General features: G+C 38.6%; 1 protein-coding gene across 1 annotated transcript in view; it reads right to left on the bottom strand.

Annotated features, from left to right (window-relative positions):
• LOC144629968 (ZZ-type zinc finger-containing protein 3-like) overlaps positions 1-17,927 on the bottom strand; it is a 23,848-nt gene extending 5,921 nt beyond the window's left edge. The window contains exons 1-10 of the mRNA XM_078488229.1: positions 16,954-17,927; positions 15,603-15,663; positions 14,694-14,771; positions 13,517-13,664; positions 10,751-10,883; positions 10,150-10,270; positions 9,657-9,758; positions 9,065-9,160; positions 7,888-8,028; positions 6,533-6,631 (exon numbers count right to left, since the gene is read on the bottom strand). Of these exons, the coding sequence (XP_078344355.1) occupies positions 6,533-6,631; positions 7,888-8,028; positions 9,065-9,160; positions 9,657-9,758; positions 10,150-10,270; positions 10,751-10,883; positions 13,517-13,664; positions 14,694-14,771; positions 15,603-15,663; positions 16,954-17,537 (1,563 nt within the window). The 5' untranslated portion in view covers positions 17,538-17,927. The remainder of the gene's footprint in view (positions 1-6,532; positions 6,632-7,887; positions 8,029-9,064; positions 9,161-9,656; positions 9,759-10,149; positions 10,271-10,750; positions 10,884-13,516; positions 13,665-14,693; positions 14,772-15,602; positions 15,664-16,953) is intronic.

Raw genomic sequence — 17,927 nt, 5'->3', positions numbered from 1 at the left:
ATAGAAGTAATTTCCTTGCAAACATCAAGTTTCTTGACTTCTTCTTAACTCAGCAGTGACACAGTCCCTTTAAAGGACAAGTCATTTATAACAATTTTACTGACATAACCTGCGCCACGTCAAATCAAGTGAAAAGAAAACTTTCACTTGGTGGTTTGCTTAATTGTACTTTATAATTCATCGCTGAAACCCATGCTGTACTGTTAGAAGATCCGGGAATTGAGACATGCAGTGAGGGAAATACTCGGAAATTTGGGTTTCTGTAAGTTACGTAGAGACTAAAGGACAAAATAAGGATTTAAAAGGACAGGTCATTTATAACAAGTCTACTGACATCAGCTGCGCCAAGTCAAATCAAGTGAAAAGAAAACGTTCACTTAGTGGTTTTGCTTTATTGCACTTATGTTTTGTTTTCCAAATTGTAAAAGAAGAAATAGTTATTTAGTGTACAGTATGTGGCCCTTGGTCCGGACGAAGTTTCGATTGAGAAGATATATCAAACACTCGAGGAAGTGTTTCATCGGCCATCCAAACACCTCGAATTTCGTCAAAAATACTCCGCTTCGCGCCGTATTATTTTCTTCACGGTGTTTGGATATATCCCGATGAAACACTGTCTCTCGTGTTTGATATATTACATGAAAAAAGACGTGATCTGCACCTTGCCTTGACAATACAGCATAGAGTCAGTAAAATAATTAGTTTTAGGTTTATTAAAACCTAATTTGTTGTCATTTAAAAATGACAACAATCGTCAATATTTTCACCTCTGAATTCTATTGGATGGAAATCAGCAGATATGTTTATACAATTTATAAAATATTGACAGCTGTATTTTCGTTAACTTCAAAACACAAATTCACCTTGCTGCTGAGAAAAGTGTTTTTTTACAAGAAATTAGTTAGATCAAGCAAATAAGACACTGATCTTTGTGGTTTTAATTTGAGAAGTTGTAAGAAGATCCTGAAGTCGAAGTTGCAGCATGAACAATTACTCACTACAAGCCGGCTTTCTTTGTGACCCAACGATGGCCGTGCATCGAAGCTCTTCGCAACTTTCCAATATGATCTTGGTGGTATCGGGTATAAATATTGCAACATCCATAACAGCAACTCTTGGAAATGCGTTGATCCTCGTTGCTCTTAGCAGAGAATCCTCTCTCCATCCGACTTCCAAACTATTTCTCCGTTGCTTGGCATTTTCAGACCTCTGTGTTGGACTTCTTGTACAGCCAGTGGCAGTGGTATCCCTTTTATCCGCCGTCTACCATCGCTGGAAACTTTGTCGAGCTGGTGAGATTCTGTGGCATTCAATGAGCATGATGTTAACAAATTTTTCACTCGGAACTTTGACTGCAATCAGCGCAGACAGACTTTTCGCTCTCTTGTTGGGCATCACGTATAGACAGGTAGTAACCATGAAGCGAGCTCGTTTGCTTGTTGCACTGTTTTCGTTTATCTCCGTCGTAACCTGCGTTCTGCAACACACAAACCTTTTTGCTTTTCTTCTGTATAACGCCGTTTTGTGGTTTTTGTGGCTAATGGCGTCGATTTACTGTTATGTGCGAATCTATCTCGTTCTTCGAAATCTCATTCAAGCTCAGGTTACTCCCCAAGGGCAGCCAAATGCAATTTCACCGTTAAACTTGTCACGATACAAAAAGACAGTATCCACTGCTTTATGGCTTTTTGCGGCAATGATGATTTGTTACGCTCCGTATGGTCTGGTTTTAATTGTCAGCACAACCTTATCTGGGATAAACGCATCTCTAGTAAGCATGAGCTTCTTCACATTAACGCTGCGTTATTTAAATTCTTCGCTGAACCCCTTACTGTATTGTTGGAAGATGAGAGAGTTGAGACATGCAGTGAAGGAAATACTCAGCAATTTAGGTTTGTGTAAGTTATGTCGAGACTGAAAGACAAAATAACTTAGATGAAATTGTGAAATATCATTTAAAAAAGAATCACGGGTTTAAAAGGACAAGTCATTTTAGTCAAGTGACTTCACCTGTGCTACACCAAGTCATGCCAAGTCAGATCACATGAAAAGAAAGGCATTAACGAACGTTAGCGGCTTTACTCCATTGTATTTTAATATATAATTTTCCCATTTTTGAATAAAAAAATTTTATTCAATGTAGAATGCGGATTAATTTTCACTTAAAAACATCATCATCATCATCATCATCACATCCTTTATTTAAACACGATCAGATTTTAAGCACAATGCTTGTGTGGTCGTATAGAATACATAATTGTCCTCAAAGACATGTAGATATTATTTCCTGTAGATAACTACAAAATAAAATGCATTCTGGTTTTATCTAATAGATCAGTTTCTTTGTCGAAAAACAATTACAGTTGGGGTTACACTTTTAAAAAAGCCTTATGTGTCACGAACATGTGTATAACGGAAAGGAATATTAACGCAGAAAAAAATTTCCAAGTTGACCAATTAAGGGTTATTTTCTGGTTTAATCTAAAGGATCATGCATTGTAGGGTGACTTAGTTCTGCTCTTCTTATTGCTTAATGGCACATCCACCTCAGGAAATTAGATCATCACCCTTCCAGTTAAAGCTCGGTTTTCAATAAGGGCCGCTCTTCAAAGGAAAGGCACTGGTATAAGAAAGTGATTACCCATGAAAACAAATATTATCTGTAGTTTACTTTAAAAATACAGGAAAGCATCAATATTATAATTAATTTTTAAAAGGTTTGTGGTGCGGAAACCGCACGCGCCTTATGGCTTTTACAATTATTATATTGATAGCAACAATTCCTTCAATACAATCTAGAGCTTGGAGCAGGAAAAGGTGGTGCTTAAATGGTTTTCTTTGGATTTACCAAAGATTAAAAACTGATAACCGAAGTACATTACTTAGCGAGTTTGAATTTAATTAGTTTATCTATAACAAGGAATGGGGTAAAGGATCTACAACACCATTAAAACTGTGGAAAGTACATATTTTCCCCAAGAGTTAAAAATATATTATCTGTAATTACCGCTGTTAATACGGCAGATATTCACTAAAATAATTAGTTTTAGGATTGGAGTAGCAATCATCAATATTTTTATCTCTCAATTTTATTGGATGGAAATCGGCAGGTGCGTTTACACACACAATTTATTGAATTTTACAGCTGTGTTTTCTTCGACCCCAAAACACAAATTAACCTTAATGCTGAGAAAATTTGGTGTTTTAAACGTCTTTCATTGGATCGAGCAGATTATAAACTGATCACCGAAGTACATTTAAAAAGTCTTAAGAAGATCCTGTGGTCGCAGTTGCATCATGTTCAATTTTTCACATCAAACTGGCATTCTTTGTGACCCAACTTTACATCAAAACATGTCGCAACTTTCCACTACAATCATTCTGGTATCGGGTATAAATATTGCACTATCCATAACAGCAATCCTTGGGAATGCTCTAATCCTCGTTGCCCTTAACAGAGAATCCTCTCTCAATCCGCCTTCCAAACTATTTCTACGTTGCCTGGCATTTTCAGACCTCTGTGTTGGACTAATTGTGCAGCCAGTGTCAGTGGTTTCTCTTTTATCCACCGTCTACCGTCGCTGGAACCTCTGTAGATTTAGCGAGCTTATGTGGTACTCACTGAGTATATTGATGGTAGGATTTTCACTTGCAACTTTGACCGCAATCAGCGTAGACAGACTTCTTGCTCTGTTGTTGGGCATCAGGTACAGACAAGTGGTAACTATGAAGCGAGCTCGCTTGATTGTTGCACTGTCTTTGTTAATGTCCATTGTAAACTGCGCAGTGCTTTTCGCAGGCCTTTTCGTTTTCCTCTTGTACTGCTCTGTGATGTGGTTTTTATGGCTTATAATGCCGATTTATTGTTATGTGCGAATCTTTTTTCTTCTTCGAAATCACATACAAGCTCAAGTTACCCCACAAGGGCAGCAAAATGGAATTTCACCGTTAAACTTGTCGCGATACAAAAAGACAGTGTCCAGTGCTTTGTGGATCTTTGCTACACTAATTATCTGCTACGCCCCATTTGGTTTTATGTTGATTGTCAATGCCAAATTTGACCTAAACGGACATCTAGTAATCCTTCATCTTTTTTGCAACACACTGGTTTATTTAAATTCTTCGCTGAACCCCTTTCTGTATTGTTGGAAGATCACAGAAGTGAGACATGCAGTTAAGGAAATACTCAGCAATTTAGGTTTCTGTAAGTGTAGGTCAAATTAACTTGCATAAAATTGTAATCAAAGTCTCTTCGAGATGTCGACGTTTTTGCATGAAGTATGAATCGAAGGTTTATCCTGTGCATTGTTCTTCGAACTTATCATTACAGTTTCTTTGTAGTTTAGTTTAACAATTTCCTATCTTCGCGGAGGAAATGCAGCCATATAATTTTGTCAAAAATGGCTCGTCCGCGCCGGGTATTTATACACATATTCCTTACCATTACACAAATAAACAGTGCAAATTTCACCGAGATCTGACAATTCTATACTTTAAAATTGCAAGGACCTTTCGAGGCAGTCGATTACGGCAGCGAAATTAGCAAATGAAACAGCAAAATATGCGTTCGACGCTTTGTTTTTGCGACGCCATCAGTTGAATTGTTATAGCCGGGTAGACCGCTGTTCAATGTGTTCAAGGCCGTATCGTTACGATTGCTCCACGAAAAAGCACGAAAAAAATACGGATATTTCCGACTACTGTCGGAGAAAACATTGCGCATATAATTGGGGCGTAAACAAATCGTTACACTCAAGCTGCGTTTTGTCTAGGCTCTGCGAGGGTCGGATATCAAGACCCAGGATTAAACAAAAGCCATATATACAGTGAATGCTTTCGAATTATATTTGAAGATGAAATACGAAAGAATTTTGCTGTCTTTGACTGAAATTCCACTCGAACTGCGTAGATACGATCGCATGTTGTAAAGCCGATTCATGCAACATTGCTGTCATTCACTGTCAACGCGAGGTCACGTCCCTAACGACCTAGGCTGATGACGAAATAGAGTTGCGCTTGCATGTAGCGACCAAATTTGGCCTAATTTTTAACCGCTCCTATAAAGCTAAAAGAAGCCCCCATCTCTTGCATTTGTTTTAACTTCAATAATATCTTTGAAAAGAGCGAGTTTTTTGGTATGGTTTATTTTTGACGTTTGTAATTTTTAAACGATGTAAGTGCTGACTCGTCCCCAGTCGTCTCTTATTATATTCCCTCCGTGTTGAGCAGTCGACTCAAGACCGACTCAAAAGACGACTGGGGACGAGTCAGATGTAAGTGCTAGTGCTAGTTACGCAACCCATTGTTTGTGCGACGCTTTTTATAGATCGCCTTTCATACACACGTGCGTTGAGATAAGAAAGCTGACATGTCACTTTTAAAATTGTTATATAACGTTTGTAAATGTGACAAGTCACGTTTTTTTCACGAGATCGCAAGTGATCACCCACAGCGGAAAGTAATCCCTTGAGAAATTAAAACCGTCCCTTGATAAATTAAAAAAGTCCCTTGAGAGTTTACAAATATGTGGTTCCAAATTTTGTCCACATAACCCCTATTCTACGTTTTTAGCTTGTCAACAAGCAAAAACGTTGTAAAAACTGAATTTTGGAAGGCAAATCAAGTCATTTAATTCAGAATTAACAAATTCTAGTTTAGACAATACAAGACACATTGTTTCGGTACAGCTAGGAACTGAATTTAGGTTCTTGTGGGCAATGTCGAGACTGAAGGACTAAGCCACGAAGAGATTGTTGAAAATAAATGACTTTATAAGAAAGAAATAGCAGGTCATGCCATTTACTCACTCATCACGTGTGTGACATCACATGACTGCAAGACAAGTCCAGTCAATTCAAGCAAGTCAAAGTGGAACTGCTTGTTAAATCCTTATTTTAACTCCTGTGCCGTGAACATCTCGCTCTTGCAAGCAACTCAATATTAAGACACAAGCTGAAGTGCGCGCCAAGAACTTTTGTCTCATGTCATATGAACAAAATAATGAAAGTTTATAAAGGACGGCGTCTTGAGACGCAACTAAAAGGCTATAAAGTGTACCTTATGGTTCTGAAGGCCGTTATACCGTAACGCATAACGTTTACATATTCTTGGAAGATTGATACTTCGGGAAGCTGAAATAGATACCGTATATAGGCAGATACAGAACCGGCAAAGCATCAAAATAGGTATATATACAGAACCAGAGCTATCATTAATTCGATTCCTGATTAAAATAATTTTATGATCCGTCCATCGGTACTTTGCGGTAGAAACTGAAACCCACTGTAACAAATTTGCAATTTCAGCAATTGCACATCTGTTTTCTTTTCGGCCAGACGTTGCAGGGCAAACTGTCTTAAGGCAATGCAGGAAATCAAGAATTACCTTAGAATCATTTTACGAGGTCACAAAGACGGAAGTTTTTGTTCATAAAGTTGCCTTTGAATAATGTACTGATGGGCAAAAAAATTAAAGTAAGCAAAACAAATACATTGCGACTGTTAATTTATCATGATGAATATTACTGCGATACCTGAAACTCTGCAATCTTTTGTCTCTTTAATCTCTTGAGCTCCAATAGCTCTCTGTATTCCTCTGTTTCTCGCAAATCAGCAGGTACAGATTCCTCGTCCTAAAAGAGATAGCAAGCACTGCATGTAACAGCTCGAGCAATGAATGCAATGCTGACAGCGATCATTTCATTTCACTTTCGCAGTTCACATATTTGATTTCATATATCAATCAATCAATCAATCAATCATATAGTCACCATTAAACCAGAAGCTATTCACGGTCTATGTTTTATCGTCCACTTTGTGACTAAATGAGATCCACCCTCCGTTCTATTTTTTTGATATAGTCACGAGAAAGTAAATCAACAAAAACCCTTTTCCGTCGTTATATCAATAATTAAGGCCCTTGGTCTATGGTATGATTATATATATGCCCCGGCAGGCGTGTTGCTTAGTAGCATGACGTTTATGGGTTAGAGACTGTTGTGAGTGTTTTGTTTATGGGTTAGAGATTGTTGTGAGTGTTTTGTTTACAAATATACACGCACGCGCTGGCCGCACAATGAACGAGAAAATTTTAATACTTCGAGTTCATTGTGAGGCCAGCGAACACGAACGGACAGACTCTAACTCTTTTAATATAAAATCTGAGTACACTGCACGCAATCCACGACTTAACGAACTTCAAACAATAATGTTCATAAATAAGAAGTTAGCAGTACATAATTACACGGGATTAGATGAATAATATAAAATTCACAAATAATCGTACAGAAATAAAGCTTAAAATGGTTCATAAAATCGTTCATCAGCTGTGGTCGTTCGTAAATACGGTCAGAGGGAAGCTTGTTCAAAGCAAATCGATGGCTTTCACAATCAAGCAACAAGCAAGTCAATCACACACAAAAATGTATTTGTTGAGCGTCAGATTTACCTTTGAAAATGGAAGAGCTTCAGGTTGTTATTCTCTTCGATTTTGTTTAATATTGGATCGTTGATTATTTGAGGAATATATTTTTCTTCGAATATATTTTCTTCCACTTCTGCAAGCCTTGAAGCTGAAGACATTTTCAATAATGCACGATTTTTGTGCATTATTGTCCATTACGCACTGTCGGAGTTTGCCGACGACAGGTAAAGGAAAAATCACGTGATCTATTTTAATCAATTGCGCGCGTGGATTTTGGACAGTGAACGAAGATTGTATATTAACACCACCATCCTGATAACGTCAAGCTCGCGTGACAAATTTCGTAGTGCTCCTATCGTTTCTAATTGGACAGTAAGAATCGGAAAGTCTTCGAGAACTCTTTTGGGACTTAACGACGATTTGCGAAAACGAATCTTAGTCCTGAGGGTGCAATGATTCTCTTACCGACAGATATCCAGCCGTGTCGTCCGTAGCTACACTTGATATGTCATCCTCTTCGTCCATCAGAACTTTAGGTCGATATGAAGGAAAGAACGTGGAATTACGAAAACCAAGAGTTTGGTAGTACTGGGATGACCGTTTGTTCTGCAAGATTAAAAAAAACCGTTTGTCAAACAGAAACGGTTTTTTCACGTTCTAATTGAAAACTACAATGGGCGTCAAAAGTCCTTGAGACAGTTGGATGAAATTGATACTAATTTAAAATTCCCGTTTTTTCACCTTTAATCTGCTGCCGCTTCTGAACCACTCCCCCTCCCCCCTTTTCAATGTTGTACTCAAACGAGGCAAGTCTTGCAGATAACAAATACAACATTGTTTCGGGGGGAGGGGGTTATATTGAAGGGGTGAGGGGTAAAATTTGTCCAAGGTACTCAAAAAGTGCCGACTGTCTCAACACTTTTAGCGCTCATTGTATACAAGCATAGACTGTTTACAGATTCTATTTTTCAACCCAAAAGAACGCCTCGTGCCTCCCGTTTTGCGCTGGCGTCCAATTCTATCGTGATTTTTTTTTTCGCGATCAGTGATTGAAAAAAAGTACGAGAAAAAAGGGGGCTGTGATCAGACTAGTACAAGCATTCAAATGCTCTTCTCTGGTGACGTAAGTTATAAGCCAACAACCAGCAAGAGGACTTTAAGGAAACGTCGCGAGAAGTCTTCTAAATTTTTCTGTAAAGTATGCAAGAATTACGAGGGTGCACTCACTGATCAACAGAATAACCTTTGAACAACAAAAGTGAATCGTAATCAATAGTTTTTAATATGTTTTTTGTCCAATAAACACTGTCAAACTTGAGACCCTACTTTTTCAAGTTCTTTTTCACTTCTTCCTTACCAGTCTGTAACCACACCACTGTTCAACGATTTTCATGACAAGAACAGTGCATTTTGGCAGGGCAAGGCCACTATTTGTAGATTTCCAATTAACATCAACTCCTCCATTGGATTTTCAAGTAGAACTTAATGTCAGTGACACTGCCTCTTTAATGCCGGTATTAGCCCTCTACCCAAACTACCTAGCCCCTAGTCCCGTGAGGTCCGTTGAGTTACTGAAGAAACCAATTCTTCCCTCTCCCCCACCTTTCAAACCCTTTTCTTTCTATACATTTTTTACACTTACCCTTGCTCCTGGCCGGGGAAGGTTGGGTATACGTCCTGGAACAGGTAATCCTGCTTTTGCTAATTTGATGAAGTATTTCTGAACACGGCTAGCAACCTTAAGGTACAAGAAAAATAAGTTATCATTCTGGAACAAAACATCAGTGTAAGAAGCGATACAAACCCATAATATTTTGTTCACTTGACTTTTTCTGTGCTTTCAATTCAGGATTGAGATGTGTTTGGTAGATCACACTATTGATTGTTTACTTTTGTTTTACAATGATTTTAAAACAGTCATCAGAAACCATAGCTTCATTACAAGCAAATATGTGTCCCGGACGTTAAAAATTTAAAGATGCAATCAAACAAGATATCGCAATCCGTTTCAATCTTTGTCACTTTTGGTCATCCGTATCTTCTTTTGTATTTGGGGTGATTTTGAAATGTTCCTTCACTGTTTTAAGACTTTATTTTTTATATTCCACAGAATTTGTATTGGCCACCCTGCAAAAAAAAATCTAGATTTGGAAAACTTACCCCTGAGTATTAGTAGCTAAGGATGTGACTATTATCTACTGAGACTGCTACGATAAAAAGGACAAAAAGGAAACCTGTTTGAAAGTTCTGTTTCCCAAAGCAGCTGCGATTTTCTCCCATCTCTTAGCTTCCACTTCCTCCTGCGGGTAAATCTGCAACAGCTTTTCCAGTTTAGCCTAGAGATGAAAACAACACCTGGTCAGTTAATTTCTAATGATTGGAGTGCCAAACCTAAGATACAGAGAGCAATGAAGTTAGCCTAGCCATGTCATTATCCTGGTCAGAAGTGTCGTGTTGTTCCTAAATTGACCTTCATGCATTAATGGGTTGAAAAATTGTGGGCAACCTGTCAAAACACTGACGGGAACTTGTAATGCACTAAAAATTCATTCAGGAGAGGAGTAGAAATACTACTAGCCTCTTAATGGTCTGAACCCTGGAGTTAATCTTCATGAGCTAAGTGATTTGCAAACAAAGTTTCTGTCTGTCTGTCTGTCTGTCTGTCTGTCTGTCTGTCTGTCTGTCTGTCTGTCCCCTGCCTGTACTAGTCAGTAAAACCAGTCAGACCTGTTCTTCAGTTGTCCATGGCTGATTGAATGTCACTGGTTTTATCGCATCACAGGGACGACCTCGCACCAGCTTTCCACTTGTTAACTCACTACTTCTTGGAGTGATAACACTTGTAAGGCTGTGGAACAAATAGTGCAATTAACATTTATTCCATGAGCACGGTTATAAGCCCCCCCGGTTATAGCCCCATCATTCTGGAAACAAAAAAATACATCCGGTTATAAGCCCCCCCGGATATATAAGCTCCCCTCTACCGGATGACAGTACTGAACAGAGCTAAATGTTGCTTTTTTGTGCGTTTTTAACTTAAAAACGTATTTCGATCAACACTCCCGAGGCCCTTCTCGTTTTTTCGTTTTTTTCCTTCCGCTTATAAGCCCTCCCGAATATAAGCCCCCTCCGCTTATAAGCCCACCCAAAAACCCTTACGAAGTTGTATAAGCCCAGGGCTTATAACCGGAATTCTACGGTATGAGCTCATATATCCCTTTTCATTGTCACTCACAGATCCCAACAATAAGCTTTACAATATTGCAGTTAATTAATCATAATTTATTAAAACTTAACACATACAGCAAGTGTACAACATGACACCAACCTTTCTCTCTCCAATGGCTTCCCTTGTTTGCTTGCTACAAACTCTCCTCCAAAGACACTATACACATTGCCTTCTGCAGAGGTGGCAGATGCATTTTCACTAGTGTCAGAAGTCTGTGTTGAAGACTCAGTTGCTAAAGAAAAAGAAATTGTAATTTAGGTTATTATGATGGTACACATCAATGATATTTAAAAAATCAACAGATAGAATAAGGTCTGCATAGAAATACATAATGTTATACATTTATTTCATGACCTTGCTCTCAATTTAAACTATTCACATTCCTGTACATCCTTAACAAAGGATTACTGCCATGAGTCCGAATTTTTCTGAAAACAATATTTTTTCAGATCTAAAGCTTTATTGTACAGTATTTACAGTTAATATTTTAATTAAAGCTTTTGCAGAATGTAACAGGATACTGAAGACTCAGGTTCTTAGTATAAGTAGGGAATAGCTGTAGTTTGCACGGTCACGAATGGAGACTGGGACTAGCACATGTGCTAGTGTTGATGATCTCTTGCATCAGGGATTAGGCAATTGTTGGTTTTAAGTGCAGATGGTTTGTTGGGGCTGTCGTCCGCTAAACCCCTAGACCCCTAAAGTGCTATGGTGTAAACTTTAATAGTCAATTAATTAATTAATTAATATCAAACACCTGACCTGACCGTACGCCTCAGGTACGCGGAGCATATCTTTGTTACTTTCATGTGAAGATTTCAAAGGTATATAATTATTAGTTTCAGAAAACCCTTTGCTCTCCTTGTGGTACTATTCTTTGGATAGCAAAGTACCGTAAAAACCCGCAGATAAGCCGCACCTTTTTTCCAAAAATTTTCGCTCGATAGCGGGGGTGCGGCTTATCTGCGGGAACATTCGGAAAAGGTGCCGTAAATTTCGGAACTGATGCTAATTTTTGGAAAGTTATGTAAATTAATATAACATAAAACTACAACTAAGAGAGTACCGGTCATTGCTTTTGCAAGTTTGACAGCTCCTATACTGTTTGCAGTGTCGACAATGGCATTTAACTTTAACAGTAATATCGATACTTTAGGCCATCCCCTTTTTTTTCTCTGTTTAGCGTCGTCCGACCGACCCAGATTTTCGCGTTTTCAAAAAAAAAAAAAAAATTATACAGAAGGTATAGAAGGCAATGACACATTATTTTAAATAATGTTTCATCCTTTTTACGCTGTTCTTGTTTGAGTTTAACCACGACGTCGATTTTTCCTTCCTCCATTGCCGCCATGTTGACTTTGTAACCATGTCTTCTTGTTTCTAGGCTCCACGGACATTATGCTGAGGTACCGGGCCTCCTAGTTCCAGACTCCTTATCCACTTTTTTTTTTGAATTTTTTTTTTTTAATTCCGACCGACCGACCCAAAATCAGAAAACACATACGACGATAAACGAAAAAAAAAAAGGGGATGGCCTTACGAGCGAGAAAATACCACAAGTATTCACGAGTAAGATGGCCAATCGTTACTTTCTCCTTTTGCACCTTTGATGGAAATTTGTCGAACTGATTACGAAACTCTCTTCATGCAACGAGTTTATCTCCAATAGATGGCTCCCAAATCTCTTTAATTTGTCGATATGATAGCCACGAAACCCATCGCCATCTTGTTTTGCTTTACGTTCTCGCCCTAGTCCCACATTTTGCGTTCGATCAAATGCCTGGTTACTAAGCTACGAACGTTCAGCAAACGCAAGTTCTTGTTGTTGTGACACAAAAATCCATAGTAAAACTGCATTGAATGAAGAAATACCTGTCAACAAATGCCAGAAGATCACCCATAATATGTCAAAGTTGGTTTTCATTATATTAAAGAGCTCAAATTGTGGGTAAGACTAAAGTATTTTCTGTTTCAATGTTCACTGAGTTTACGTTCGATGAAGAAGACTTCCTAAAGACTCAACTTTGGATTTTCTTTGATTAACTTTCAAAAAACTTTTTTTCCAACATTTGAGTTCTTAAACTCAGGGTGCGGCTTATCTGCGGGTGCGGCTTATCCGCGGGTGTTTACGGTACTTTGCGCCAAACGCATGCGCAGATTAGACTACGTTATATTCTCAGGAACATTGCGTGCATCGCGTGTTTGCGGTAGGATTCCTGCAGACTCCGTGGCACCAAATTAAAACCGCAAATTAATTAAATTAGATTTTGAGACTTTTACAGCGGTTTCGTAATTAAGCATGCAAAAACTTGCACCGTGATTTTCGGCGCAAAACTCCTAATAACCAGGAAACAAATATCCTAGCTGTACTGCGCTTTAAAAAACCTTTAAAATGTTTTTTTTGGTTTGATTTGTTCTTTACTTTTCGAGAAATGTCTTTCGAGCAGTTAAAACCATAAATTGATTAAATTAATTTAAAAGTGAAAAAATTGGCTTAATTATTGAAAACAAAACAACCGCCTACGATGTCACGTAAAAAAACAAAAGTATCATGTTACAGCACTTGCAAGAAAAACAAAAGTATCGTGTTACCGTTGCAAAGATATGCGAAAGGAACACCCGGGAAGGAACACAAGTGGTGTGTCAACGTCTAATTGAAAGTAAAATAAATCAAATAAACATGAAAAATAAAACATACTTTCAATTGATCGACTCCATTGCATTCTGCACTGTCCTTTGAGTCTCTGAGTTTACATTTAGTAGACTTGTGACCGTGCTTTACGTAAGTTTTAAAAAAAGTGCTACATTATCTATCTCTCTGCATGCCTTGCCTGCATAAGACAATCCATCAAGTATACAATGTACCTTTTCCCAGGTTGCTTGAGGAAGCTCTAGTGAGGTGCGGATTGCTCAATCTCTCTCTATCTATTGCACTCAGAGACACAGTATACTCCTCCCAAGGAACAGAGGGAAGCTTAACAACCTTCTGACGAGATGGAAGATCTAAATGTTCCTAAATTAAAAGCAAAATTACATGAAAATTGTGTGTTTCTCTGATTCTAGACTATGTTATTGCGGTTTTCAGTGACATGCGAACTCTGAAATTCAAAATCCAACTAGCGATCGTGTTTTACGCTGCCGTCAATCATAATTTCGGCGACTGCCAACGAACCATAACAATCAGAAACAAACAAAATGGATTGAAATCTACCAATCACAACTGACGGACGTGACCTTTTGACCCAGCTGAAGTAACTCATGTTTCTCAAGAGGTCCGCTAAGATGATTGACGGCAGCAAAAAGCGTAAACCGTTGGTCGAGAATTGAACTTCAGAGTTCGCATTTCACTGAAAACCGCAATAATATTATTCTGTTGCAGAAGTAGTGAAATAGTATTTTCTTTCCAAACAAGTCAAAAAATTAAAATATGGCAGTAATGGAAATAGTTCAATGCCTTTATGGTTAGATAATAGGGTTATTCAGTTTCATTGTAAAAAGTATTGAGACTTCCATACATTGTAAAATGCATTTTTAAGCACATTGTTATTGTTTCAATTATTAAAACGGCTGTGGATTATTGGAAGATGTAATCTCTTTTTAATGATTCAGTGAGTTATGTAAATGAAATGAATGCAGAAACTTGAGAGCTTTTTGCATGCAGTGCAGTATACATTTGATTGTGATCTACCAGACAGGTGTATGTGTTACAAAACATTTTTTTAACCCACTGATGCCCATAGTTTTTTTTGCAAATCCTTACCATGGAGTAGCCACAGGTAAAAGAGGGAATTTTTCTCCAAGTTTTCACTCACATTTCTAAGCATTTTTGTATATATTTTGACTTCAATAATAAAAGCTGATCACTCTGTGTTGGGTATTACTGGAAAGATCTTTTCTTTCTGTAGAGCTTGAGTATACCTGACGTTTTATTTGGGCAAAGCTGATGATGTCAGAAGTGGAACAAAAGCCATAACATATCACTACCAGTTTGACTGGCCAGGTGTCAACAGGTTACTTATTAAGTACTATTTTCAAACTTTACCTTATTTTGCAGCTTCTCCACAAAGCCAATAGGATCCTGAAGAGCTTTTGCTTGCTGTTCATATAGAACATCAAGGTCCTTTCAAATAAAAGAAATGCAAAAAGTTGTAAACCTAAGAACATTTTGAGGTTTTTTTAAAATATAGCCTTGGGAAGCCCCTTTGATGTCAAAAGGTATCTCATGAGACATCACTTCTGAGTTTACAAGATGGAACTTTCATTTGGCCTATTTGACAGGTGCTTTACTCTGGTTTCATTAGCACTAAAAGACTAGGAGTACTTCCCCTGCCCTTTGGATGGGATGCTAGTCCAAAGAAAGGATACTGTAAAATTCCGGTTATAAGCCCCCCCCCCCCCCGCTTATAAGCCCCCCCGGTTATACATGTAGGCCCATCATCCTGGAAACAAAAAAATACATCCGGTTATAAGCCCCCTCCCCCCCTCCCCCCGGATATAAGTCCCCCTCTACCGGATGACAGTACTGAACAGGGCTAAATGTTGCTTTTTTGTGCGTTTTTAACTTAAAAACGTATTTCGATCAACACTCCCGAGGCTCGTTTCGGAACGTTTTTTTCCTTCCGTTTATAAGCCCTCCCGAATATAAGCCCCTCCGCTGATAAGCCCACCCAAAAACCCTTACAAAGGTGTATAAGCCCAGGGCTTGTAACCGGAATTCTACGGTACCCCAACATCAGATTCACAAGCACCCATTTATACCCATGGGTGGAAAGAAGCACTCTGAGAGTAAAGTGTCTTGCCCTGGATCACAACACTATGACCCTGCCCAGGGCTTAAATCCAGGCCCCTCACTACTAAGGTCACAGTACCTCTCAAACAGAATATAACAGTACTTTCATTTACAAAACAACTCTGCTATATTTTACTACATTTAAAAGATTACCAACATTACCTTTACAGCCTGACTTCTCTGTGATTCCAAAACCAACAAGGTTTGTAACAGCAGATGATAGCTAGAACAACAACAACAACAACAAAACGACTCTCTTCATGTACAATGTATCCTTTAAAGTAAAATCAGTTTTTATGAATGCAAGCTGTGTCTGAAGCATAGTACATACATGTATGCACATGAACAGACTTATCAAGTATGCTATTTAATAGCTGGCACTCTTCTTGCCTAAGAAATCAGAGAAACCTTGTTGTGCACCTTAGCCAACCCTCCCCCAGGGGAGGGGGGTTGAACTCCTTACAGTGGACTATACAAGGAGGCTCCACCTGAAAAAGGTACCATTTTTCAGGCTGTAGGTATATAAAAAGGTGGCGTTTTAAGGGTTTTTACAAGATGGAGTATACGAAAGAGTAGGGAAAACTGCCATTTAGATATTTAAAAGGACCTTTCAAAATATCTCAAACAGACCCACCGAGTGGTTGATTCATTTAAGCATTTCAAGGGGATATTCAAGTGAAAAATTAAAAAATGAGATGCAGTATCCCATCTTTAGGTATATGGAAGGGGTACCATTTTCCTATTGAATACATGAAAAAGGGTTAATACTCTTCTATCAAAAAAAATATATATAAGGGTAAGGGTTAAGACCCCCAGGCGGAGTGTACCTGTATAAAATCCCCCCCCCCCCCCAATCCCTTCTCCCCAGATCCATTGTCAATGGGAGATACAGGTTACTTCAAAGCCCAGGGAGGTACTCCCTAAAATTTACTACCAGTGTGTGCCGCTGAGTCTCTGAGACTCTGAACCTGTTCCAGAGAAAAAAAGCTGAATTTGCGATCCTGTTCCAGACAAACATTGCAAAATAGGTACCCTGTTCCAGACAATATCCGCAATGGAAATATATGTAGATAGATATAAAAACACAAGTGTATTATTTATCACACTGCGCTCACTTGACTTTGTCTGTGGCTTGGAGATAAAGCAATGAGAGGAGCGGAGTTTCATAGCTAAACTCGATCGTGTGTAATCAGGATTTTTGGGCAAAAAATCAACCCTGTTCCAGAGTCAAAAGGGTGATTTTTATACCCTGTTCCAGAGTCAGATAGGCAAAAAGTATACCCTGTTGTGCGGCACATACCCGTATAGCCCTTATATGGGAGTACCTCCCCGGGGCTTCAAAGGAGACATTGTACTTGACTAAGGCTAGGGCCAAAATATCGCAGTCTGATAACTACAATCAAGATTGCATGTCATCAGTGTAGCTTTTTAAAGCACAAACCTCAAACATCTATTTCATACTGGGTACAATGATCACTTTCTCAGGCATTCCCCTTTACACAAAGCTACTTACTGTTTATTATCTTTTAGTGCTAAGTGATCAGATTCAAAGTAGAACGGTTTGTAATGATCCTCTTCATCTTCGTCCAATACTTGGTCTTGCCACAGGTTAAGATCTTCGGCAGAGGATTCCTTTACCAGCCCACTCACTTCCTCTCCTGCCCTTTCAGCAAATGCCTCTGTCTGAACTAACCTTGCACTGGAGGCCTTGATGCTACATGGAGTTTGTTTCATATTTTCAGCCTGGCTTGAATGTAAGCCAGAACCTGAATCATACATGCCATTGTTTGATCCAACATCCACATCGACTTCATCACCTTCCTTCTTTTCATACGTTGCAGTTTCTATAACAGTGCCTTGACTCGAATTTTCACATTTACTTGGAGACAAGCCAGAATCATTATCATACATGCAGTCGTTTGATCCAACATCTAAATCAACTTCAACGTCTTCATCACTTAAGTTAGTTTCTGTTTTAATCTCATTTTTCATCAATCCATCGTTCGTAACTGTTTCTCCAAATGCTTTTGCTGTTGAGCAAGGGTCTAAGCTTTGCTTTCCTTCCTCATTTGCTCGGCTTGTTTCATTAACTTTCATATTGAACTACGTAGTTCTATACAGTTACTAACCTGGATTCCATAAAATCTCAGCTATTCGTTTTAACAATTCTGTTTGTGCGTGTTATCACCATCATAATCATGGCCCAAATACTTGTGGCAAACTTTACTGTTGTATAAATGTTCTGTTTCCACAAAGAGGTCCTTCACAAAAACCAAAGCGCCATTCAATTGCAAAGAATACCGTGATAATAAATGTAAAATCGAACGGTTCTTTACGTTTAAGTGCCAAATAAATTTCGAATAATGACTTGTCCATAAACACGTTTTATGCACATGAAGTTTGGTTCTTGCTCTTTAGGAGGTTACTTACTGCTAGCCACAAAATAATATACACTTGCGTTCGGCCAACTCGTCCGCCATCTTTGAA

Source organism: Oculina patagonica, chromosome 1, assembly GCF_052425735.1.
Source record: "Oculina patagonica isolate OP01 chromosome 1, crgOcupat, whole genome shotgun sequence".
Taxonomy (NCBI): Eukaryota; Metazoa; Cnidaria; class Anthozoa; order Scleractinia; family Oculinidae; genus Oculina; species Oculina patagonica.
Note: the sequence above shows the minus strand (reverse complement) of the source record. Positions and strands in the feature narration are given on the sequence as shown.